We start from the raw sequence: 25,827 nt of genomic DNA, 5'->3' as shown, positions 1-25,827 counted from the left end.
GACAAAACACATGTATTTTTTCCCTATTTTCTTTGAGTTAGGATATGGACAGAAGATTTACTTCTTGTCTGTTCATGTAGCCCATCTTCTAGAGATCAGTCATTTGATTGTGGTGGTTTCCAGTCAGAACAGTACTTAATGCACAGCACATGACTGCAAGTCCTCACAGAGAACAGTAGCATTCTTGTTAAAATAGCACTGCCAGGTACCATGGCTTTCAAATTCAGGTGTCTTTGGACTATATTTTTTGGAAATATAGTATCTTAAAAACATATGCCTGTAAATGAAATTAAGCCGTTACTTAAGGAACGGAGGTGAAACCTGAAGTGTAAAAGTGGTGCATCATTCAGGACATATCTGAAAGCAGATGTAGATGTTCAGGTATACAACACACTCACTATTGTCAGATCTGAAAGCTATTAGGCTGTGATCTAATAGCCTACTATGATATGATATACGTCTCATTTCTGCAGTAAGACACAAAAGCAACAAAGTGTATCACACAATTTATTAAAAACTGAGAGGCGCTGTTGTCATTGGAGACAAAGCATACTTTAAATAAAAAGCCTGCGAGGTTAAGTGTGGAAAATTATGATATTGAGATGGGGCTCAGAGGGAAAGCCCGAGAACCTTTTGTAACTGCTTTGTAGAAATCTGAGGCACAAAAGTTTATCCAGGGCTGCAGCGCTGCAGGTCCCCGCAGTGACTCTGAATGATTCTAACTAACTCTAATTTTCTTTTAGAATCTGTCCCAATGGCTGCAGCTGCAACAACCCCAGGCGGCAATTCCAGCCGGCGTGGTTCGCCGCACTGCTGACCGAGAAACCTCAAGCAGCATCCCCCTCCCCGCTCTAAAATAACACACACACACACAAAATCCTCGAAACAAAAATGTGCGCATGTAAGTACCCGCTAGAATTACTTTCCATTCTGTTGTATGATGCAGCTGGAAGCCTGAGACCCACTGCCAGCAGCCAACTGCGCGGCACCGCCAAGCCAGGTTAGACGACGGCGGAAGGTCCGAGCATTGCCCCGCCTTCGCGGGGTGCTGCTCATGCTCATCTCGGCCCCGACAGTTACGCTGTCGCGGCAGCAGCAACGCCCGGCCCCGTTCCTCGCTCCGGCTCCCGGCCCCGTTCCCCGGCCCCGTTCCCCGCTCCCGTTCCCGGCCCCGTTCCCCGGCCCCGCTCCCGGCCCCGTTCCCCGCTCCCCGGCCCCGTTCCCCGCTCCCGGCCCCGCTCCCCGTTCCCGGCCCCGCTCCCGGCCCCGTTCCCCGCTCCCCGGCCCCGTTCCCCGCTCCCCGGCCCCGTTCCCCGCTCCCGGCCCCGCTCCCCGCTCCCGGCCCCGCTCCCCGCTCCCGGCCCCGCTCCCCGTTCCCCGCTCCCGGCCCCGCTCCCCGTTCCCCGCTCCCCGGCCCCGTTCCCCGCTCCCGGCCCCGTTCCCCGCTCCCGGCCCCGTTCCCCGCTCCCGGCCCCGTTCCCCGCTCCCCGCTCCCCGGCCCCGCTCCCCGCTCCCCGCTCCCCGTTCCCCGTTCCCCGGCCCCGTTCCCCGCTCCCCGCTCCCCGTTCCCCGCTCCCCGCTCCCCGGCCCCGCTCCCCGTTCCCCGCTCCCGGCCCCGTTCCCCGCTCCCCGCTCCCCGTTCCCCGCTCCCCGCTCCCCGGCCCCGCTCCCCGTTCCCCGCTCCCGGCCCCGTTCCCCGCTCCCGGCCCCGCTCCCGGCCCCGCCCTTTCCTCGCGCGCACGCGCACGCGCACTGCCGCGCGCGCCGCTTCCGGCTGCTCGCCCCGCGGGACGGAGGCCCGCGCGGGACAGCTCTCGGTGCGCTGCGGCGTTGCCCGGCGGGCGCCACGGCCGGGGCCGTCGGGCGCGGGCGCTGCGGGGCGGGCGGAGGGCGGGCGCTGAGCTGCGGCGCGGGGGCGGGCCGCCGGCCATGGCCTCCCCGCCGGGCGCCGAGAGCCGGGCGGACCCGGGCGAGCAGCAGCAGCAGCAGGAGGAGGAGGCGGAGGCGGCGGCGTTGCGGGCAGAGCTGGGCGCGTGCCGCGCGCAGCTGGAGCGGGCGCGGCGGCGGCTGCGGCGCACGCAGCGCCTGTTCCGCCGGGAGCGGGAGAGCGGCGAGGCGCTCAGGAGGCAGGTAGGGCTCCGAGCCTTCCGCCCCCCGGCCGGGTGCCGCCCGGGCCGCTCCCCGCCCGTCCGCTCCTCCCGTCCCGCACGGCCCCTCAGCCCCCCGAGCCCGCCGGGCTCTCCTGGCCTGCGAGCGGCCAGAGGAGGATTGAGGTTTCCAGTCGGAGCATCGTGGTGAGGATGGTAACGCCTTCTCTACCACTGGGTTAGATTTGCATTCTGAAGGGAACATTACCTGTAGCAGAGGGAAAGAAGTTTATCGTACGAAGTGTGGGGTAAAGGAAGAGTGGCGAAACTTCTCCGTGAGTGCCTATGGCAAGAGAGGCGTTTAGGGAGCCCTCATGGCGGGGCACAGCTTCTTGTGAGGGGAGGCAGGCGGGCAGCACTGACCGCTGGCAGAACGCGAGGGAGCGGCCTCAGGTTGTGCCAGGGGCATTTCAGGTTGGATATTAGGAAAAGGTTCTCCAGACGGAGTACTTGGGCAATGGAAGTTTCCGCAGAGAAGTGGTCACAGCACCAGCCTGACAGACCTCAAGAAGCATTTGGACGATGCTCTCAGGCAAATGGTGTGACTCTTGAAGTGTGCTGTGGAGGGCCAAGAATTGGACTTGGTGATCCTGATGGGTTCTTTCTAGTTCAGAATATTCTGTGCTTTGTAAATGTTGCAGTCGTCACTGCAGAACAGCGACCATTGCTTGAAATCCAACTTTACAGGGTGGACATTTAGGAATAACCTCAATTAAGTTTCTCTGCTCCTTTGTGAGCAGAAATTATGTGTTTCTTTATGCCAACCATTCAAGTACAAAATTATCTTCCGACAAACAAATCACTTGAAACATCTATGATGCCATTATGTTTTGTTTAAATTATGGAATGCAAAATAGGCTGATTCTCTTTTCTGAGATGGCAGACCACTAAAATGCAGTATTGTGTTTTTAACATTCAATTTTTCCTTTCAGGTAGAAGAACTCACTGAAGAAATCCATAATAGAAAGGAGAAAGATACGTCTAGTGTAGAAGTACAGACAGAGGACTGTGCTGCATGGTCACAAGCAGGTAGAGAGAGTGGTGATGTTTAAATAGGGATATAGAACACTATCTTAGTTTGAAAATGTTGTAATATAGAATATATTTCAGGTCTACATCCTTTGCTGAATTAAATTCAGTAACCTGACATTATCTTTCAGACGTTTCCTGTTTACTCCAGGTATTAATTCAGGATTAAATGTAGCATGGACTAGCAGAATTCATTCCATTGTAATTTGTTCCATAGTAATCTCATGTTGCAAACATACAGCTGTACCAAGTCGTGAAGTATATGAAAACATAAAGACATAATTTGTTCAGTAGGATAATAAATTCAGAGTAGAGGCACTACTTAATATTTGATTTTCATTCGACTACTTACTTGCATAAACTTCCAGTTTAAGATTTAGTATCCTTAAATTGCAATATACCTTCCTAATTTATGCAACTTCAACTTTTCTTTCTCTTCCCGTTCTCCCCTGGCAGATTATTACTACTATGAAAATTATTACAGTCACACTGATACTCAAGATTGTGCATCTGAACTACCAGTGCAGCACAGTCATGGGAGTGAAGGCACTGAGCATAATTCCACAGAGGAATTGGATGCAGATGTTAATATTCCGCTGAGGAAGGATAGCACCAAAGCTATTGAAGGTGGAGAAGAGGAAAATTTCATCCAGAATTCACAGGTTTTTGGACTGTTTGGAGTTTCACCAGTTTTGAAATCAGTACTCTTAATATTCCATCTAAAAGATGTACTTGTGGTCCTGAGAGCTTTTTGTGAAATATTTTTTTCTGATGGTCTAGTGCTGCTAATACCCTTGTACTTCAAAATTAGTTCTTTTTGTAGTGTGTTCCAAGTGGAACACCCTCTTAGATTTGTGTCTTGGAATTTGAGAGTTTTTGTAAAAAGACATATATATCCTGCATAGCCTGGAAGCAGGATTATTTTTATCAGCAGAGTATGTCCAATATATCCATTCTGATTTTCACAAATCGTGCTTCTTATTTTTTGTTTCATTAACATAAGGAAGCAAGATACAAGGAAAAGAACATTGGTGGTGGGGTTTGTTTATTTTGTGGTGGGTTGGTTTTCTTCCCTGCACTCCAGCCTTCTCTTAGGTCGCTCAGTTAACTGAGTTTGTGCTTTAGCATCTAGCAACTGAAATAGAACAGAGGGCAGAAATCTGTCTTAGGAATGCTCTGAAAGATGTTTCTTGTGCGTGTATTTTATGTGAGTCACTTTCGAGTAAAGCTGGGGAAAAACAAAAGACATGGGCTGAAGTCTTGGTCCGGTTGAAATCAGTAGGAGTTTACTAGTGAACCACAGCCAGATTTTTGCCTTCTGAAACAGTCCAAGTTCATAGACCACTTACGTTCCTTACCTTCTGTTATCAGGAGACAGAAGAAACTTCAGTACCAGAAGGTTCTCTGGCAGAGAGTTTGAGAGCTGCTGCAGAGGCTGCTGTTTCACAGACTGGATTTATATATGATGAAAATACAGGATTGTATTACGACCATAGCACTGGATTCTACTACAATTCAGTAAGGATCATTTCCAAAACCCTTGGAATTTTTTGTCTATTGCAAAAGTTTTGTTAGTAAAAGCTGATGAGCAAAGAACTAAGATCCAAGCTGATCTTGCGTTTTGAAAAACAGGTTACTGAAAATGAATAGTGTTTAATTAGTTTTTTAATCATTTCAGGCAAAGATAGCAGGCTAGGACACACATTTAGATTTTAATTCTGTTATTTTGATGTCTCATAGGTCTCTAAGTTACTTGGCATTGTACAGATGTTATGCTAGAAAGGTGATCTGTAACTCTCTCAAACCTAAAGGCTTGAGCTTAAAGATGTCTTGTTTAGAAAAAGACATTTTTCTGAAGTAAGTCAGTTGCTTCTCCACAGTGAAAAGGGTATTGGGAGAAAATATGCAAAATGTTTTGTGTTTTTATTTGAGTAGTGCTAGCAACTAGTTTGATTCTACAGGTAAAGAAAACACTTCTTTTAGAAGTGTTAGAAGAAGATTAGATGATGGGTCAGAATTCTTAATAGTTACTTTTTGCTATGCATTTTCATGTAGCTTTTACAAAGGTTTTCTTTTTGTCCTATGAGGTGTGTTTGTATATGTGTACAGATCTGTGGAAAGATATGTATACACTGTACTGCACTGAGAACAGAGTTTGTTTGCACTGTTATATTCAACTCAACTGTAAAAAATGCATGAGGTACACAACTCTTCTCAGGATGCTTCTGGACTTATTTTTTGAGATCTTAAAGGATACCATTGGTTTTGACACTGTTCATATAGTTATACATAAATGTTTGGGGCTATAGATTACAGTTTATAGACTTTTCTTGGTACATAAGTGTTCTGAATCGCAGGAAATGTTCTTGCATTGTGTTTGCTGGCAAAGTTCTGATGATGAGGCCAGGGCTGCAGAGGAAGCCTCTCTGAGAAGAGGGCCAGGGCTGCCTGGACATGGCTGGTTCCACTGCAGGGCACAGCACAGCCATTAGAAGAGCTGGTGGTGCTTATCTGAAACCAGTGTAAGAAGGGGCATAACTCTGCACAGTGGAGTCTGTACGGGGGAGTGAGTGTGTAAAATAACCCTGTGAACATCAGGGGCAAAGAAGAACAGGAGGAGGTTCTCCTAGCACCAGAGCAGGCAATTTCCTGAATCCATAGAGCAGACCACGTGGAACCTACTCATACTACAGTCCATGGAGGATCCCACACAGAAGTAGCTCCTTATGATGCCTTTTTTGGCTACCTAAAAACAGAGACCAGACAAAATTGAGGTAATAAAAATTAGTTATATTTATTGAAGGGCCTTCAGGTATATTTAGGGCAGACAAAGCCTCCCCAGGGGATACATCCAAAAAATGGACGACAGATCACAGGTTTTTATACTTAGATAAGTTTGGTCCATTTGCATTTTGGGGTTTAATCTTCCAATTACAGTTTTCAGGTAATGAAGTAATTTACCCCAAATTTGCTGCCCACAACTCACTTTTGTTTACATTTCTCAGGGCCACCACAGTTCTTTCATTTTATCAAAATTAAAATGTGGTTCTTTATTAATCAGGTGTTTCTTTGAACAGTATATTTATTGAAGTGATGATAACATTGTTCTTCATTTCTTATAAAGGAAAACCAACTGTATTACGACCCAGCAACTGGAATTTATTACTACTGTGATGTGGAAAGCGGCCGATACCAGTTTCATTCACGAGTGGATCTGCAGTCTTACCAGGCCTCTGGTACTAAACACACCAAGGATAAAAAGGGAAAAAAGAAGAGAAAAGAAGCAGAGTGGATTGCTGCAGATGAGTATAAGGTAACCTCAAAATTGACGGACAGAAAATACAAAATCTGTTGGGTTTTTGTCCATGCTGCAATTTACAGGTTGTGGGGCTTGGTTTTATGCAGAGAATGAATGCTTTATTTTGTAAACTATTTAAACATACTTAAACTAGATACAGCATGTGTAAAGTTGCTAACATGTAGTTAGTGTTCAAATAACTTTCTCATTGAGTGATTAAGGATGAAACTTTTAACTTGTATACTCTCAATTTTTCAATTTTTTTGTATTACTACCCAGCTCTAGAGGAGTCTACAACTGAGTGTCAGTGAAGTTTTTTGAAGAGCAGGCACACTAGAATAAATTCAGTGTTGTGTGGGCTGGATTTACATCAGAATTTCAGTGGCAATGTCTTGGGTTTGGGATTTTGGCTTGTGATTTGGTGTTGGTTTCTTGTTTGGTTGGATTTTTTTTTTCAGATTCGCATTATGAACCAAAAAATGTAAATTTTGAAAATACACTCATACACAGTCCTTTCTCTGTGACTCCATTCCAGCGTGTAGTCCTTCGCCTTTTACTGTGTCCCTGCTATCATTTAGGATTGGTGGTTTTGAAATTTTATTTCTTTGCATATTATGCTCCCCTATTGATACATTCTTACTGTATTTTCGTTGTCGTTAGTGTGAGGATAAGCTGTACATCAGAATAAGTGCCCATTGTAATCAATATGTGTCAAAATTGTCCTGAGTGCTAAGAAAGCATACCCTGTCGTGTGCTGTCTTGGAAAACATTACTGACTCCTAAACACCAAGAAGTACTAACACAGCTGTTAAACCTCAGGAAGAATTTCCATTATGAACACTCTTACTGATGTTGAGTTCTATTCTCTCTATTTGTTTTATTATCTTAAGATAAAATTTAATATATTGAATTCTCTAATTTGAGTTCTCCTTGGTTTGCATCCTTCAGAGCTTTTGCTTTAACCATTACATAGTTTCATTATGTAGGCCTCAGACATGCAGATTGGTTAAAATCTGGAATAATTACATTACTGTCCAGATACCTGTACATAATAGTCATATAACATCAGTGCACAGTTAAAAAATTTAATCAGGAGTGGTGTCATCTGAAAGATTTGAAAATCGAAACTGTTTACATTAAGAAAAGGTGCAATTAGGTTAAATGGACAGTCGTTGTTGACTGATTACACATTTTACAATTAAATTGTGGCTAATGCAGGAATTTCTACTCCTTGAGGAAACTTCAAGTAAGCCTTTCCATGTGGAAAGTTTGATCTGGGTACTTGGCAACACTAAGCATAATAATTCTTCAGACCTAAGAGAGCTAATGCAGTGGAAGTGCAGTTTTACCAGCAGCCAGGTTCTGGGCCTGCTCTGTGCAAATGCTGAATTAGCATTCTGCCCCTCTCAAAAGGCATTGGTCAACACAGAACTTTATCCATCATGGGTCAGGAAAGAATCGTGAAGAGGATTTTAGGCATAGGAATAAGTCTTTATCATAAACTGATTAATATGTCTGTTAAATTTCGTTCTGTGGTGAACTGGTACCTAAACCAACAAAAATGTTTGTAAAAGTTCTAAATCATGTATAGCTCTGACCTATCAAATAATGTTGACTACATTTTAGACTCCCATCAGAGTCTGCTTCTGTAATCTGATTATATTAGAAATAGAGGTTTGTCTAAATCTTATTTTATACCAGTGTTTTTGTTTAGATAATCTTGTTAACAGATCTTTTCTGTGAGACTTCCACAGTCAGAAGATAGGAGGTAAACATAATTTTTTTTTCTTGTCTGTTTTATTGATGGTGAACTGAGTACTTTGATTTATTTGTGAATTAATTTGTTTGACCAACAAGGTAACATGGAAAACATTTAAAGTATACTGTAGTGCCCAGATCTTTTCTTCTGTGAATAGGGAATGAAGGTCTATGTCAAAGAAGTAATCATGGTCTTTTTTATTTTTTTAAACAAAAACAAGGAGAATTCACAGTGAAACATAGAACACTCTCCATTTTAAATTTCAAAAATAAAACAATGCCTTCTTGTTAGTGCACTTCTTTGTAAATGCAGTGCTGGATTTAGAAGAAAAACTTACTGATATAGTTTACATAGCTGAGTTAGAACATTTTATTATTGTACTGTGGTTATTAGTCACTTAAAAATCCATGTTATATTAATATAATGATCAAGATTTTCTAGAATAAAAGTATTTTTCTGTTATAAAATTGGAAAACTAGTTTATAAGTTGCACAGTCAAGTGCATAGATGCATGGTATTTTTTAGCAGTGCAATTGTTGCCTAGTTCAGTCTTGTATTGGCAAAGGCACTAATTAGTTCATGGTAGAATAATTCTAAAAACATCTGGTTTCAAATAGGACTTCGTAATATCGAAATGCTTTTCTCCAAACTTACTGCACAGCCTTCTCCCTTTTCTTGCCCTGAACACTTTAAATGATTGAAGTTTATGACAATGCTTTGAATACTAATACCTCATTACTGCTTTTCCCAATCAATTATTAAATTGTGCTGCTAGCCTGAAAAATGGTCCCAACATTGCCTTACTTTTTGACCAAAGTAGGTTTTTACTTGTCTTTCTTTTTCTACAGATGGTAGAGGTAGGAGAAGGGTTTGCTTTAATGCCTGGGCTGTGGACCACTAGTGTTAAGAAAGCAGGATGTCCTTCTGGAACATGTCATTCACACCTTGAACTTTATAATTCTTGGGTGAAGCTGAGGTGGTGTATAAGAATATCCGTGTAAAGCAGGGGAAGACAGCAATACTTACAGAATCATATTAATTTTTTTCTCTCTTTTTCAATTAAAGGAATTAATGTAATCAAATATTTACAGATATTTATAATTACTTAAAAATTGTCATATGCAAGAAATAAGGAAATTTAGCAGTTATGTATGTAGATTATAAAGCATATATTTCTAGATAGATTGTATTAAAGCAATGATTTTTACCAAAATTGCATGTGATTTTTGAATGACTTAATATCAACCAAAGTTAATACCTGTTTTTGTTTAAAAAACTATTGTAATTGGAACAATCCATTAATTTTCTGTTTCTGGTCACAGGAGGGTTTTTTGTTGTGATTTAATTTCTGTCTATTTTGAGGAAGTTCAGCTATCTTACATACATGCAGTATTTATTTGTAAGTCAGAAGCTAGGATACTTAACACTGCAGTGAATTGTTAAAAAATATTGGAGCATTCTTAAAGAAAACCCAATATAATTGAGAATGTAAACTAAAATATTAATGTTTTAAAATATTATTGCATTTTTAAAAAGGTGAATAACCTTTTGAAAGACAAGAAAATACTTGTAAGTGTTGGCTAATATGAATGTAATTCTCATTGTAAAGAACAGCAGAGAAAATTATGCGCTTACTATCACCTGTGAACATTCCTAATTCATACAAAAACTTTCCTTTAAGACATCCTTGCTTTTCAGTCACAAACTGAAACTATATTACAAATAGTTTTCTTTTGACTTGTGAAACAAAGTATACTGTCTCTATCTGCTTACTTTTAATTGAGAATCAGGATTTTTTTTGGCAGGATGAAGTCTTAGCCTCTATGTAGATCATATAAAAACATTGGTAGAATATCTTTAGTTCTGGTATCTTTTTGTAGGGGTAGGTCAGAAAAAAGGTGGAACAAGAAACATGGTATTTTCTTTTGTACAAGAAAAACCTTTAAATAAGTAAACTTGAAAAGGTTTAAAAATTCTAAAAAAAGGTGACAAGTTATAATATGATCCCTGGCCCAATATTAAGACCCAGGGCTTCCATACAGGTTGGAGAATAGACTGTGTGCAGTAGTGATCCTGCAGTTCTACTTGGTGCATTGGGGCTGTTAGAAATACATAGCAAAATTTAGAAGAAAGTTCTGACACTACCATTTTTTTCCATAAATTGGTTTTAAATTTTTTTTTATATATTTTCAAACTACCACATACTAAATTTTATTTGAGTGTGGTACTCAAAATTAACTTCTCCCGTATTCTTTTCCATTATAGATTCATAGTAGCTATTTCTGTAGGAGAGAAAGGCATAGCAGTGATTTTTACGTTTGTTATCACATGTGGTTTACTTTTTGCTGATATTCATCCCATCTTTAGGTACGTCAGTTGACAGAAACCATGACTAATCTGAAGATTTCTTCTGTTGGATTGGCAGCCTCTGGTAAAGAGTTTAGACAACAAACACACATTAGTCCATGGATGTTTACCTTTAACCTTGTTATTTTTATTAAAGAAGAAAGAATATCTAGTAATTGAAATTTGGATACATTTTTTCCTAAAGAAATTAATAAATTTTTTAAAGCTATTTAATCGAAATCCATTCACCTGTGAAGTAGCACTGAAATAGATTTTAAATAGTTTGGAAGAAACATCTGAAGAAAACTTTGATGGCATTCTAGAATATTTGGGAAGAGAATTATTAGCATCCCTGTATAACATAAAGGTCTGAACTAAAGAAACTACTCATTCTTTAGGTACGGTTATTTAATTCAGAACTGTCCACCACCAGTGTATAAAATGGCTCCTATATGCTGTAGGAAGAGTTTTTTTTTCTGGTATTTAATTAGATTTTTTTTGTACTGGAAAATTGAGTATTGTGTAGGGTGGATGAGAGTAACTGAAGTACTTGTGGAATGATTTTAGTACATGACAGGTTAGTCATTTGAGTGAAAGAACTATTCTTAAGTGTTTGAAAATATTTCTTTAGTAAAATAATTAATTTCAGATTAAGATTTCAAATTGAGGGTGTCAATGCTAAAGTTGTCCTATTCAGTCCTGTGGAAGAGTGCTGAGAACAAGTGAATCTGTTAAATCATCTACAGAACTTCTAGCAAACCAAAAAACAGGCTACACATTTGAGAAAAGCTGTATTTGTCTACAATTCTCTGTTTGTTATAAAATAAATTTAGAAAAAATAACAGTTTAAACAATACAGTTCTTAGAATTGAGCTCACAATAGTAAGTTCTTGTGTAGGGGGATGCTGAAGAATTGCATGAACATGCATGTTGGTCAGCCATAGTACAGAAAAATTGAAGTTCTGAAAGCCAAAATGTCTTGCTCTGTAAAACAAAAAGTATAGTTAAATGCTTAAAATACTTTGAAATTTTTGTTAAGAACAGTTAAATGACAATGATATATTTTCTAAGTAGGACAGTCTGCATTTCAAAAGGTCATTGTAATCAGCAGTTTGTGGCATATTATCTAAAGTAAAGTAAAACCATCGGTTCCACTCACATCAGCATGATTTGTTATTATAATAAGATTAGTCCTCGTGGGATACATAAATATCCTGATTTCAAAATACTTTTGGCTTTGTCAGGGATGCAGAAATATGAACCAACTCAACTCTGTAATTAAAAAATAGTTTATTATCTATCAGATTGATCGCATCTTCAACTTAGTGAGGAGAATCCCAGATATCATGTGGTAATACCAAGTAGATATAAAGTTTTTCAAACCTGGAGCACATTGAGTCAATCCATGTCTAACTTGTGACTGTTGGTGTCAGTCTAGATGCATTGGGCAAAGCAACAATGAAAAAAATATATGTGCATGAAAAAATACCATGGTGTAAAAAATGGTTATAATGAGCATCTACTTGCATACTTTGTGTCTTGTGGCATGAGTTTGAGATGAAGTTTAGGTAGTCATTGAGAAATCAAGTACATTGCTAGAATTTATGGCATTTTTCAGGGTACACTAGTACCCTGAAATTCTACACTAGTATTTACCAAATGTTGTGCTTACTGCCAGTTCCTGGCTTTTAAGTGATGACTATATGGAGGTGCAAGGCATTGGGTGCTGTTTGCCTAGTTAGACTTTTATTACATTCTACACGTGTTCTGTGTTAGTACTGGTAGTCAGCCATGGTTCTCCAGACAGCAACTGAGCCCCAGACAGCTGCTCACTCATTCCACCAGCAGCAGGACTGGGAAGAGGATTGGAAGGACAGGAGTAAGAAAATCTGTGGATTGAGATATAGCCACATGCACAAACAAAAGAAAAAGCAAGAAATTAATTCACTGCTTTCCTGCCTGGGCAGGCAAGTTCAGCCATCCCCAGGAAAGCAGGGCCCCAGCTCAGGTAATGGTGGCAAAGGCTAAACTCTCAACATTCCTCCTGCTTCCTTGTCCCTCTCTCAGCATTTATTGGTAAGCATGATGCCATATGGTATGGGATACTCAGTGGACAGCTGGGATCAGCTATATAGGCTGTGTCTTGCTTCAAACTCTTTGTGCACTCCCAGCCTCCTTGGTGGTGGAGTGGTGCCAGAAGTAGAATTTGGTTTGTGTAAACGCTGCTCAGCAATAAATTTAAAAAAAAAATCTTTGTATTATCAGCCACATATTCAACACAAATCCAAATCACAGCCCTGCAGTAGGCACTGTGAATAAAATTAGCTTTACCCCAGCCAAAACCTGTACATAGTCATACATAATGGATTTCTGCAACACACATGCTTAATGTTTATGCACTTTATCCAGATGTGCATTTTAATACAGACCCATGAAGTGAAGTGCTCAAAATCCATATTCAGTTTTAAAATACTTCATTTCATACAAGGTTTTGTAAATGTAAAGACTGCATTTTTATCAGTACTTAATTATTTAGGTTATTTGCGTTCTTAACTGTTGAATGCTGCAATTGTGAAAAAAATAGAGAAACTGAGAAGAGGCTTAATGGTCATATTGGCAAAATCATAGAATGAATGTATGTGTGGAATCCTTGGTCTATTTATAAGACTGTTTTTAAAAATTCCTGTTTTCAATACAGAACCAAGAGTCTACTCTTTAGTAACCAGGCTTTGAAACAGCTCCTTTTTACTTTCTAGTTTACCCGGTTAAAGAAGTAATACATTTTAGAGTGCAGAACACCTTCATATGTTTGTTATCAATCTAATACCCATACCAAACATAAATATAGACAAAGGCAAACACACTGAAAAATTTAACTCATAAAAGGAAAAATCAGATTTTCCAAAAATATTTCTAATGGGATTAATGTGTTTGAAATGTCTAAACTGTGTAGGCTTATTTGTGGCAGGACTGCTACAATTTTTGTTTAAAATAAACAACATTACACAGTGACCTTGCTATCCTGTTCCTTTCTATTTAAGAACTTAGGGGATTCAGGGAGGAGGGCTAGTGCATTATAGAGAAACCCTGAACAAGCCAAGTCTTTCAGTTAAAGCATAAAAACCTTTTTAAAAAGTGCTGGTTTCACCCGAGAACCTGCTGTCTTACTGAAGGTGTGTCAAAGGTACACTCTCCTATCCAACAGGTGAGAGGAAGGAATTCTTAAGTTTGTCATAGTCTGTGCCACTGATGCGTTTTTCCAAATCTGAAAGTGCTTTAATTTCCATAATAATAATATTCACATTATTTCACTTATCTTGAAATAGAAACACACAGAAGATCAAGGATGTATTTCTATCTGTTGTGTTGCAATATTTGATACAATTGAGGCAATTTAATGCATTTAATTACTCTGAACTCAAAATGGCACATAATTTGAGATTTTATTTATCTTTTAAAGTTACTTCTTTCTCTGTTTTCTCTTTTTTTCCTTATTTTGTTTTTTTTAACATAGTTGTCAAGCTATTAGATTGAGAATTATATTTTCAAGGTACTCTGGCAAAATGAATATGAAACTTTAGATTTCTCAGTTTAAAAATTTTGAGGTTTTTTTTATTTCTGATGATGAAATAAGTGGAAGTGGAAGAATCTGTAAAGATACAATCTGCCTGATATTTAGTAGAGAAAGTGAGAAACTTTTTGCAGTAGAACTATTAGTAGAACTATTTCACATAGCATAAGTTAAGCTTGTACTCTCTATCTGCTTTCTTGATTAAAGGCTGTGTTAACAATGTGGTTTTAAAAGGAGGAAGAACAGGTCTATAGTTAAAGCATAAATGAGCATTCCAGATATTCAGGACTCTGGTAATAAAAAAAGAAGACAACAAAAACAGAAGGAAGATAAAATGAAGATCAGTTAAAGACCTTCTAAGCAAGTTGCAAGAACTGAATAAGAGAGAGACAGAAATGAGTGTCATAAAAGCTAAATAGAAAAATAATTCAAAATGATGTTGTACAAGTTTGAAAATGAGGACAAGATTCTAAAGTTTCTAATAATTTCTTAAGTGTCAGAAAAGAATGACGTTTAGAAGAGGAAGGCAAATAGAAGATGGTCTCAGTCAAATCTAACAGGATGTGAAAATATTCTTACTGAAATGTAAAAGTTCTGCTGACTGCATGTGTAAAACTTTCTGGAAATAAACTAATTCTTAATAATTCTAAAAGTAATTCTTCCTAAGTGAAGAATTTACTTCCAGGCTATTCTTTAGAAAAACTCAATGTGTAAAGACTGTAACATTGTATAACTCCCCTCCAGGATTTGGACACAGAAGAGCAGAAATCATCTAACAGTCTGAACTGCTTTTCCACCACCGAGCAAGTAAGTTCTACTGAAGAAGATGAGTCTCTAAATGTAAGAAAGAAGACTAAAATGGACAAAAAAACACTAAACAGTCTAACAGCCAAAGAATCAATTTCTGCAGATGGTACAAATTCACATTCGCACAAAAGTACACCAGACACTGCAGCGTATACAGATGACAGTAGAACAGCAGACATAGAGAGTGAACCAGAAGAAGGGGAAATTACAGATTCTGAGTGTGAAACCTACAGTGAGGAGGAATTAACAAGTGAAGAAACTGGTGATTCAGAATACTCAGAAAATGAAGGTGAATTATTGTGGATTATATATCATATTACTGTATCTTTTCAGACGCCTGTTAAAAAAACCTGTTTGGATAATTTTAAAAAAATACATAAAAGCATGTGAGATACTTTGAAAACCTGCTATATGTTACCAGTATTTCTTTCCCTCTCTTCACTTGTACAAAAGTAAGTAGTCGTGTTTTTATAAAAGCTGTTACTGATGTAACTAACATCTGTGCTTGTGTAGAAACCTCAGGGATTGCAAAAATTTGGTTTGATTGGGAGAGGGAAAGGAGAAAAGAAACTGCTGCTAAAATAGGAGTTCTAGACAAGTAATTCACAGTAATGCTGTGTACTGACTCTCTTAAATGAATATACAGCATTTTTGATACTGTTTGTAAACCGTCGTGTGCAGTTGAATGCAAGATGGGGCTCCTGTGGTGAAAAGCAGCATGGAGTAGTCAGAACTAGTTGAAATCCTATTTTGTGTATATTCCAGTGGCAAATTGTGAGAAATGGATATAGTCAGGAAACCCAAATACTGTTTTATACCAAAGTGTTCTGCTAGGTCCTTAAAAAAAAAAAAAAAAGGTAACCTGTAAAAAGCTTGATGCAGCCGGTCAGAACTATGTAGGTGCAAAGGATATTCCAAATCACAGAATTAAATACAACTCAGAAAACTGTATTGTAGCCTGTGCCCTGCTCACAGTTTATTATCAGTTTCTTATATTTTCATTATTTTACTTAACAAATCAGATTGTAGCTGATTAATACTAACCAAAATGTGCTTGCTACCATCAGGCTTTCAGACTAAATTGTCTTTTCTTAATACCCAATTTGGCAGTAATGCTGAAATAATAAAAACTGGGGACAGTTTCTCTTCCCCTGGTAGCTTTTAAGGTGGTGTCTTCTCATCTATGTCTGTTCCTAGCTGAGGTCATTGGACATTTTTTCTATAAATGTACATCCAAGTACAATTCATACAGCTATCAGAATATAGTATCTTAATGGATAATTAGGCAAAAAAGCATATGCATATGTAAGTTCTATTAATTTTTTTCATCCATGTTGATGAATAGCATTCCTAAGAGAAAAAACCCAGTAAAAATATATTTGACATAGAAATTGACAAATATAAAGTTTGATATACAGTAGGTCTGTGACGTGGTGGACAAAAAGGTGCTGGCTTTTCTCAAAGTAAAATTGTTTTCTAATTGTAACAATTAATGATGCATAAATTTATAATATACTAGTAAATTTTGTGAATATATATATATTACTGCTGTAACTAAAGAGTTGTCCGTATGTAAACCAGAATTAGGAAAACATTTGTAATATTTTGGTGTGTAGTCAGAAAGCCTTTGAAACAACAATCTCATCAAAGTTTTCTCTCAGATGTTGTTACACATTTCTTTTTATGAAAGTTGCATATTATTCAGCCAGGTGATGGATGAATGTTTTTCAGTTTTTTAAAATTATGGGCTATAAAGTTAAAACTGTAATGTGTTGGTAGTAATGATGGTGATGGGTTTTTTTTCTCTGTATAATTATAGATGAAGAAAAGATCTGGCCTCCTTGTATCAGAGTAATTGTAATAAGATCACCAGTTCTGCAGACTGGGTCACTTTATATTATCACTGCTGTGAAACCTGCTACAATTGGAAGGTAAAACTAATGAAATTTTATATATATACACACATATATATACCAAACTACCTCTTTGAAAGCTGTGGAAAGCACTTAGGATTGCATAACAACACATTGTCATGATAATGTAACAGCATACACACGTAATGCATCTCAGCAGACCTGAATAGTTAGTGATAATTTGATGCTGTGACTGAGCCCTAGTGGCAGCATAACTGCAATCCCTTCTTGGAAAACTTGTTTCCTAGAAAGTAAGTAAATTTTGTCCCAGGCTACTGAAGTACTTTTATTTTCAGAGATGGAAGAACACCCTTCAGAAATCCAAGATCACTAGGAAGCATATCCTAGACTTCCTCACACCTTCAAATTTCAGTAGGGTTTTTTCATTGGCTTTATATAATAAGCTGGTTTGTGCTAGACTGTATGCATTCTTAGAGTTCTAAACCTGGTTTGTTCATTGTGGATGATGAATTTAACGATGATGTAAAGCTTTCTTTAAAGTTTACTTGAAAACTTCACCCTGGAAAAGCTGTTTCTGTCTAATACCAATAGACATCTTTTGATTTGCTCTTAAAGGTTGAGTCCATGTATGTGAAGATGAACAGACAGCTCTACTTTGAATTTGCATATAGGTCTTTTACTAGCTGCATTTCTTCTTAATCCCTTAGTAGAAGAATCCAATACACAAATCTCTTCTTCCTACTGCACTGTTTGGATAACAAAAAATGCAAACAAACCAAAACTCACCTTGTACCGATTACTCTTTGTTTACTTGTATTACCTGCCTAATGCAACCAAGTGTTCAACTTTACCATGGAAGACCAAAGCCAAGATACACTAAAAGGATGTAGAGTTCAGACTGTTATTTAAAGGCATTGCATGACAGTTCAGTTAGAAATACCAGGTTTATAGATAAGAATTTAATGGTAAAATTTGATCATTTATTAATCATCAACTTTGTATCATTTATACAAATGGCAGAAGGGACCTAATGTAAGTCTTTACATTGTGTGTACAGCAACGCAATGTTTTGTATCTGTAGAAAATTGCTAATTGCTTAGAAGAGGAATATGATATTACAGTTCAGCTGAAATATATCTTTCATAAGTCACCTATAAGATCTGTTTATACTTTGTTGTGACTTGTATATCAACTTGCCTTTCCAGAGAAAAAGATGTTGGACACACACTTCAGATTCCTGAAGTTGGAGTCAGTAAGGTAACTCTTGTTCATGTCTGCAGAAAGGTAGATCAGAAGACACTAATGTATTAATAAAGCTTTAAGTGGAAGAATTAAATTTGGAACATTGTGTTAATTTTTTGAAAGAACTTTCAGAATGAGACATGGTTTTAGCCAGACTTGAATTTAGAAAAAAGGAAAACATACACTGAATGGGAACTTAAGACAAACAACAGTGTCTTTTCAAAGTCTTTTGAGTCTTTAATTCCATAGTTATTAAACTTGAGGACAAACCCTGTTAAGTACTAATGGTATATAAAATTTTGATGTCAGATAGTAAGAATTTTTTTACCAAGTAATGCAATCTTTGCAGTTACGCTTAGAGCAAAAGGGTTTATTTTCTTTCAAGCAACTATGGAAATTATGTTGAGGTAGATTGAAAAGTAACAGAATTCCTTTCAATGGTAGATTGAATGGAAATTTTTGTTATAAATTCTGTGCCCTGTTTTGCTAAATACTTTAACACAGGTCCTAAATACAGCACTTCTAATAAAATAAAACTATAGATTGATAAGTTGTGGCATCCAAACAAAAAGTTTGTTTTAAAAAAAATCTATATGCAAGTATTTCATGAAACACACTTTGCACTTAATAAGAACATTTAACTTGCTCTTCTATTTGCCAGTTTCACGCTGAAGTGTATTTTGACCACGATTTGCAAAATTATGTTCTTGTGGATCAAGGCAGTCAGAATGGAACAGTTGTTAATGGAAATCAGATTCTCCAGGTGAGTACCTGCTGTTTTAGTGCTCTATATATTGCAGAAAACTAATTTTCTGGTAATTTCAAATGTTTTGTGGCAAATCACTAAACAATGCCATTGTATGTTTTCGTTCATACATTAATGACTACCTGGATTCCCTTCGGACTTTAGGGCCACTTGGAGTACTTAATGTTTGGTTATACTAGGAAAAATCCACTATGGTTACAGCTGCTTGAGTGAAATACCCACTGTAGTTAAATAGTTGCCTACATTTGTGAGACCAAACTGAACTACTGAGTTGTAAGCAGTGTGCATGTAATAGAGGTCCTCTCCTTTACGAGTTTTTCACTTGCTAAAACTTTCATTTGCTAGCCTAAAACAAAGTGTGATCCCTACATTCTGGAGCATGGAGATGAGGTGAAGATTGGTGAAACTGTGCTTTCTTTTCATATTCACCCCGGCGGTGATACTTGTGATGGATGTGAACCAGGACAAGTTAGAGCACATCTTCGCCTGGACAAGAAAAAAGAGTCTTCTGGTTAGTCATATTATCACAGGATACATCTTTTATTATGGCTGTTTACTTTATAAAAAAATAATAATTTGTTCAGTTCTCATATAATTTTCTTGTCAGCTTGGAATAGTTGTACATAATGACATATTTTCTTCTTGGTATATGCATCTGTGTATAATAATGTCAGAACAAAAATTCTCTCATTTGTCTTATGATTCGAAACATTGTTACATTAGTAATTACAAATTCAATCTTGTTTTTTTTATTTTAGTTTGTCCAGCACTTAGCAAAGAAGAGAGAGAGCTAGTCAGAAGAAAAGCTTTAAAACAAATACGGGTAAAATATGGTTTACAGGTGAGTTTACAGTAGAAGTTGATTAAGTTTTTGTAATCTTGTGGTTCTTACCTATTTTTTTTTTAAGTACTTTGTGATTCCTATTTTAAGCTGTAGTATTTGTTGAATAAGGGAAGTTTTCAAATGCCCTTAAACTTAGCCTGGTTTGTCTTTTGTACCCTAAATAATTATTCTTTACAAACCTCTGTGAAGAAAGATGATGGTAAGAGGGCATGAACGTACCATTGAAAATTAGAAGATCTTTTCAAAGTGTACAAGATACCTCATCCTTTTGAAGTTAAGATTTTGTAAGACACTTCTGGTTTTATTTCTGTAAATTAAGTTTTCACTGAGTTGCAGTCCTAGCTTTCATTTGGAAAGGAAACATAATGAGCAACTGAAAAAATTATTGAAGGAAATGGAATTTTTTCAGGTTCTTAAGTCCACAGAAAAATACCAACATAGAATGTTGGTACCTTATATATATTCAAATTACTTCTGTTGTAGTGATGATTTTAACATGAAGTTACTTCCAGCATTTGTACTAAGTATTCATGTAGAAAACAGAATGCCATCATTTCTATAAAATTCTTCAGATACCAAAATAATAGTGATACAGAATCTGTAAACATACTTAATTCTGTCAATTATTTTGAAAAAAAGTAGTTGCTGAGGAGCAGGCTAAGTGGTTATATAAAAAGCCAGTAGCATATCCACATGGTTTTCTGCTTAATATGGAGAGATTGACTCTTCATAACAAGAGAAGATTCAAGAGACTGTTATTTTATTTACAACTTCTGAGAAATTACTGAACTTGGCAATGTTACATGATGATGGCAGTAATATGGTTTACAAGGTATGCCTATAAGCTAAGAAAATACTGAGGTTTTGTTACTAGATTTAGATTTAGAATTAATAAAAAAGGCTGAAGCTCCCATACTTTTGGAGGGAAAAAGGGAAATTAACAAAAATAAAGTAGTTAAACCCCAGTCTCTTTGTCTTGATGCAATTAAATCTGCTTGGAAAGAACACAGAATATGAAGACAACAAGGCAGTGAAAAATCCAAAGTACAAAGACAGAGCAGGAAAACGCAGAGAGACCGTTGGAAGTGAAGGAACCTTTCAGAGAGATGATAGTTCAGCTTCTGTTCATATGTAAGTTGGAGGTGGGGGAAGGTATACCCCATGTCCTTCTCTTGTGAATCTTAAAAAAATGGTCATGAAATAGGTATAATTTTGTTACTAGCATGCAATTTGTTAAATTACAAATTACTTGCATATATTGTGTTAGGAGAGCTAGAAAATTTAAAACATTTCACACTTTGAATTTCACATGCTTTTATTTATTAACTCATCAGCTTCCATATAAAAATAAAGAACACCCCAGCTGTACTAGTGACATCTTCAATAGTGTCTGTTTTTCAGATGGTTCAATTTTTATTTTTTCTATTCTGTCCCAGTAATAGTACACATGCAGATTTTTCACCTGCAGCTTCTCTCACTGTCAATGATAGGACAGTGCATTTACATACCTCTCATAGGATATGCATTTCCATACCTCTCAAATGACACTTGATGTTCCTTCAGTTGTTACTTTGCCTCTGTAGCTGTATTTGGGGTTTTTTTTAAGAAGCATGAACTTGTAGGTGCATGTAAGTTAATAAAAGGAAGTGTGAGATGATGAAATAGGTGCAGTAGGATGTGATACCACTTTTTCTGTATTGTAATCCATACCCTCCCACCCATGACGTATCTTTTAGCTCCTAAAGCAAGCAAGTAGTTCAGGGGTTTTAAGAAAACTCATACTGACCTGAGGCTTGTTCTTCTAGATAGCTCTTGATGGACTGATGCCTGATTTCTATATATATGAACATTTCTGTTGTTCAGTATTTGAAAGCATACTCTTAATTCTTGCTTCTCACTTCTTCAAAGTGAAATCAGTAATAGCAACAAAGGACATAAAATGCTGGAGAAGATGGGATGGAAGAAGGGGGAAGGTCTGGGAAAGGATGGTGGTGGCATGAAGGATCCGGTAGGTCTTTCTTGAAACAAAAATAATAGGAACATATTTGTAGTGAAAAGTATCTAATTGTATGCCATTATTCACTTGAAACTTACAAAAACCCTAATTAAGAAGGAATAATCTCAATAGGACTAATCTCAAATTATTTTTTCTTTGACTAAAGGGCTATTTTTCAGTAGTGTTGTCCCTTCACTACACTGTGTTCACTAGGAAACTAAGCAAAGGAAGACAGGCAGCTCCTAGCCACCAAATAATCTCACATGTGAATACAAAGTCTGGAGGAAAACTGGAATAATTTAAGTGATGTGATTTGAAGATCGATTTAGGGTGTAGTTCTTTCTCAGAGGCTGATGTAGCACAAAAATCAAGCTGGATGATGGGCATTGAGAGAGGAAAAGCTGTCTGAAGTCACTGTAGCCAGCAAGTTGTGGACCTCTGTGGCAACCACATTAGCCCCATTTTTGTCACCAGAGATTTGCTGTCTTTTGGCTGTAGTGCTGCTCAGAACCACACCATATCCTGTGTTGTCAAACTAGCCAGCAGAGGGATCATAGTTCCAGTGGTACATCATTTTCATGGTACTGTTCATGATCTAGGTGTTTTAGAACATGAAAGAGAAGTGCTTGGGGAGAGGGGGTGGAATTTGTATTAGAAAACCAGAATTTGTTGTATTTAGAGTACCTAACTTAAAATAATATTTCATGTATTTGACAGATCCAACTGGAAGTACATCAGAAGCATGCAGGTTTAGGTACTAGGAGACCAGCCTCAATTGAAGATGTTCAGCTTGTCCAGAGCAAGAATAAAAAGAACTGGGATAAAGCAAGAGAGAGGTTTGCTGAAAACTTCCAAGACCCTAAATCACAAAGGGATACAGCTAAGAGTACACTTTGGGTTAGAGGGACTGTAGACTGAAGTATCTAGTCCCACAGCAAGGTAATTCCTGAGTATAAATAGTTGGGAGAGAATTTATTTTTATTCTTTTTGCTTTTGCTAAAGCGGGAGTTCAGTTATTTGTAAAATACAATTGTGGAAAAACTTATTCAAGATTAACTCTGTTATGTTAATTGTTTTTCTGTAGTCTCATGCTTTTATACACATTTTTAATATTATATGAATGGAGTTTAGAGGGATATTCAAATTTAACTACTTGAAAATTATTTTCATCAGAAACAGGAATCTTCCATTGTGTTTCTACACTTCACATAAAGTTACACAAAACATCTGTTACAGTTACATTTTATACCTTTAATACTTGAACAGTGGTTTAAAATCAAGATGAATAAAAAAATCCCCCAGATTCCTAGTAAAAAATAGTACCATATTGCTGTTTCTTCATGTTTGCCATGAAGTGCTTGACAAGAGGCACACCACTCTTAAATTCATACAGTTCAGTACCAGCTACATGTCTCAGCATACATTTGGCAAAGGAAAAGGGGGGAAAAGGCTTGTTTTTAAATGATTCATCATTTCTGTTCAAAAATACCATACTGCATGAAATAAACTACCAACATTAGTGAAGAAAACAATGTTCAAAGACAGCTTGTAGCAAAATTTTCTTCTGTGAAGAACTTGTTTGAGATCTGTTTAGTAAATCTGTGTCATGCCTTTAAAAGAAGAGGTATGTTTAGAAAACTGCTGTTTGTATTTATTAACTTCTTTGTCTCATACATCCATTGCTGGCAATGGAGCTTATGCCAGAAAAAAACATCACAAATAAGTGATTTTTTGATGGGGAAGGATTTCCAAACTGAAGCTAGAAGATTGGTATTTATTGACTGTTCCTAAACAGAATAAATCATTGTCAATTTAAGAAGCATGCTTCTTCAAGCTGTCTTGTCCATATGTTGGATAGGAGTGCTCTTCTAAAATGAGTAAAACTTAATCCCACTTTGTTCAAGTTGAAGTTCTGATACTTGTCCAAGGAAACATGGTAGTCTCACCATCCTACCAGATCATGCACACAATTGTGAAGCACTGTGGAGTAAAAGCAGAACAAGTTACCAGCCATTTGTCTTAGTCTAGACACATACAGTATAAAGCAAAAGGTCCAGTCTATTATTTAAATCATGAAACTCAACCAAGTTTACAACCTGAAGCACACCTTACTTTTGCAGAGGTGAAGATAAAATTATCCGCACTCAATGCATGGAGCAGCATAACTAGAATGAGGTCGCTCTTTGCCTTTGTAAGCACTTAATTTTCTACTGATTTAGTGACAGACATGTATTATTGCTGTTGCAATAATATACAAGTATTGCTGTATTATGTACTTTGCTGTTGCATTCCTTTTTATTGGCAACTTCACATTTTAAGAGGCTTCTAGCTGTGAAATAATGTTCTGCAAGTTCTGTTCTGTAGTTGTTAAGTTTTAGTTCACCATTTATCTAAAAACCTCTTCCTGCTAGCAGGAAGAAAAAGCCCCTGTATGCTAAAAGAATGTTTTTGCCTTTTTTTCTTTTTACTTCTGTAGTCTTCAGAGTAAATTGAACTATAAACCTTAATGTGGTGTGAGTAGGAACCGTAACTTTCCCTCTCCCCAGTTTTTCAAGTGTAACAGCTCTAAGAACAGTGAATCAACAGTTTTGCATTTTATGAAGTTTTTGAAGTAAGACATTTGCCTTCTGTGAGAGGCATGGTCTCATGCAGTCAAGACTGACTGCTTTCAGTACTGCAGCTTCCTCTTTCAGCAGTTCCATTCAAAGAGCTGAAGCTTTGTTTTGGTTCAGTGTTGGTGCGACAAATCGTATTCTGTCTTGATGCTGCCTAGGGAAGTGGAAAAAGCAGTACTAGATTGTTAACAAAACAACTAGAGGTAAGCTGAGTAATCCTCATCAAGCAGTTGTATGCTTTTATTGAGTAGGAACACTTGTATTGAACTAAATATGACTTTTCATCCTTTACTTTAGTGACCTCTTACAAATGAGTGAGGTGAAAACCACCAGTGGTGTGCAAACCTTATGTGCAAATGCAGTATTGCTTTCCCTCATGTCAGAAGGGGAACATGAGTTGCTATTGCACTATTACCATTTTGGAGGCTATAACCACTAAGGTACAGCATAAAGTTTACCTGTCTTACCTTCTCAGTCCTCCAACCATCCTGTTGCCTTTCCCAACTTTCAATATTTCAAATTGGCTTTTTTATACAGCCCAGTTTCAGCAGTTTGCTTTATATAAAAATACTGTAAGTACATACATATAATCCTAAAGTTCTTAAGGATAAAACTAATCAGTTTTCTGTAGTTCTCACAGTGAATTTTGTCAACTTAACAAACATTTTTAATAAAGGGTAGTAGGTACATTCTTAAGAGCTGAACCATCCAACTGGCACATAAAAATATGGAGTGCAATCAGTGTTGTGTGCAAGGCCCTGAACTATCTGCATATGAACTGCTTTTACAAAACATACTGTAGGATGAAACTGGAGTGTTTGTTCCAGCAAAGCTGCTGCAGCTGGTTATGTGAAGTGAGACTGAGGCTTTCTGCCGGCAGATGAATCCACGGCAGCAGGAACAGAGGTCAAAACCAGCATCTTGGCTACCAAGACGACTACTGAAAGGTGCATTCCAATTGATTTTTTTTTCTGTGTGATTTTTTTCCAAGTGCTGTGATCTCTTAACGTGAGATTTTTTTTTTTTCTCAGTGCGTTTCTGATTTCTAAACTGGTTTAATCTGCACCTTATTTTTATTCCGCAATGCCTCTCTGGTGATGAACATACCTACGTATGGGTTTACAGCAGCACTGATGCTTGTTCAGCGCACCGGGGCACCATCCGCTCTCCTGCAGCCGTGCCCAAGTGTCGTAGTGTCCTACAGGACACGTGCTACCTCTCCTCAGCTCTGTTTTATGTTGCGGGGGAAAGCGGGGCTGGCGGCCTGGCTTCCTGCGCTGTGTGCGGGGGAGGCCGCGCCTCCGGCAGCCGCCGGGATGTGCCCGCTGCCCGCCGGGGCGATGCTCTGCCGCCCGCCAGCAGCGAAGGGAGTAGGGAGTGCGGCACTGTACCAGAGGACGGGTAGACAAACGAAGACAGCAGCCATCCGTAGTAGTTTGAAAGTACACTTAAATGACTTTTTAAACATTTTGGCTTATAAATTGTCCTAAGAATGAATGAGTGGTGTCTCAGCAGTGATCTTGAGAAAGATGC

The 25,827-nt window shown here is 38.1% G+C and overlaps 1 protein-coding gene and 1 non-coding gene across 3 annotated transcripts; one reads left to right on the top strand and one right to left on the bottom strand.

Moving 5' to 3' along the window:
- The first annotated feature begins 1,897 nt into the window (after positions 1 to 1,897).
- AGGF1 (angiogenic factor with G-patch and FHA domains 1) lies at positions 1,898 to 23,499 on the top strand. Of its 2 annotated transcripts, none has more exons than XM_021531630.3 (14): positions 1,898 to 2,130; positions 3,080 to 3,176; positions 3,633 to 3,838; positions 4,548 to 4,694; positions 6,301 to 6,489; positions 14,895 to 15,246; positions 16,777 to 16,888; positions 18,037 to 18,088; positions 18,735 to 18,836; positions 19,185 to 19,350; positions 19,598 to 19,680; positions 20,687 to 20,814; positions 21,592 to 21,691; positions 22,397 to 23,499. In XM_021531630.3, the coding sequence occupies exons 1-14, from the start codon at positions 1,930 to 1,932 to the stop codon at positions 22,595 to 22,597; spliced, it is 2,136 nt and encodes a 711-aa protein (XP_021387305.2). In that variant the 5' UTR covers positions 1,898 to 1,929; the 3' UTR covers positions 22,598 to 23,499. The 2 variants fall into 2 exon arrangements, with proteins under 2 accessions (XP_021387305.2, XP_077646335.1); XM_077790209.1 differs by lacking the exon at positions 14,895 to 15,246 and adding an exon at positions 10,601 to 10,664.
- Positions 23,500 to 24,647: 1,148 nt separating this feature from the next.
- LOC116184650 (small nucleolar RNA SNORA47) lies at positions 24,648 to 24,776 on the bottom strand. The gene has a single exon (XR_004149401.2). It is a non-coding gene; the product is annotated as a small nucleolar RNA SNORA47 (small nucleolar RNA).
- Positions 24,777 to 25,827: the final 1,051 nt, after the last annotated feature.

Source organism: Lonchura striata, chromosome Z (assembly GCF_046129695.1).
Source record: "Lonchura striata isolate bLonStr1 chromosome Z, bLonStr1.mat, whole genome shotgun sequence".
In the NCBI taxonomy this organism is placed as follows: Eukaryota; Metazoa; Chordata; class Aves; order Passeriformes; family Estrildidae; genus Lonchura; species Lonchura striata.
This window is presented reverse-complemented; position numbering and strand designations above follow the sequence as displayed.

Excerpts from the sequence above, each read along its gene's own strand:
- AGGF1 (XM_021531630.3), top strand. The coding sequence starts at position 1,930 with ATGGCCTCCCCGCCGGGCGCCGAGAGCCGGGCGGACCCGGGCGAGCAG. Across the intron at positions 3,839-4,547 it reads ATTTCATCCAGAATTCACAG|GAGACAGAAGAAACTTCAGT; the intron begins GTTTTTGGACTG and ends TTCTGTTATCAG. Across the intron at positions 20,815-21,591 it reads AGTTCAGCTTCTGTTCATAT|TGAAATCAGTAATAGCAACA; the intron begins GTAAGTTGGAGG and ends ACTTCTTCAAAG.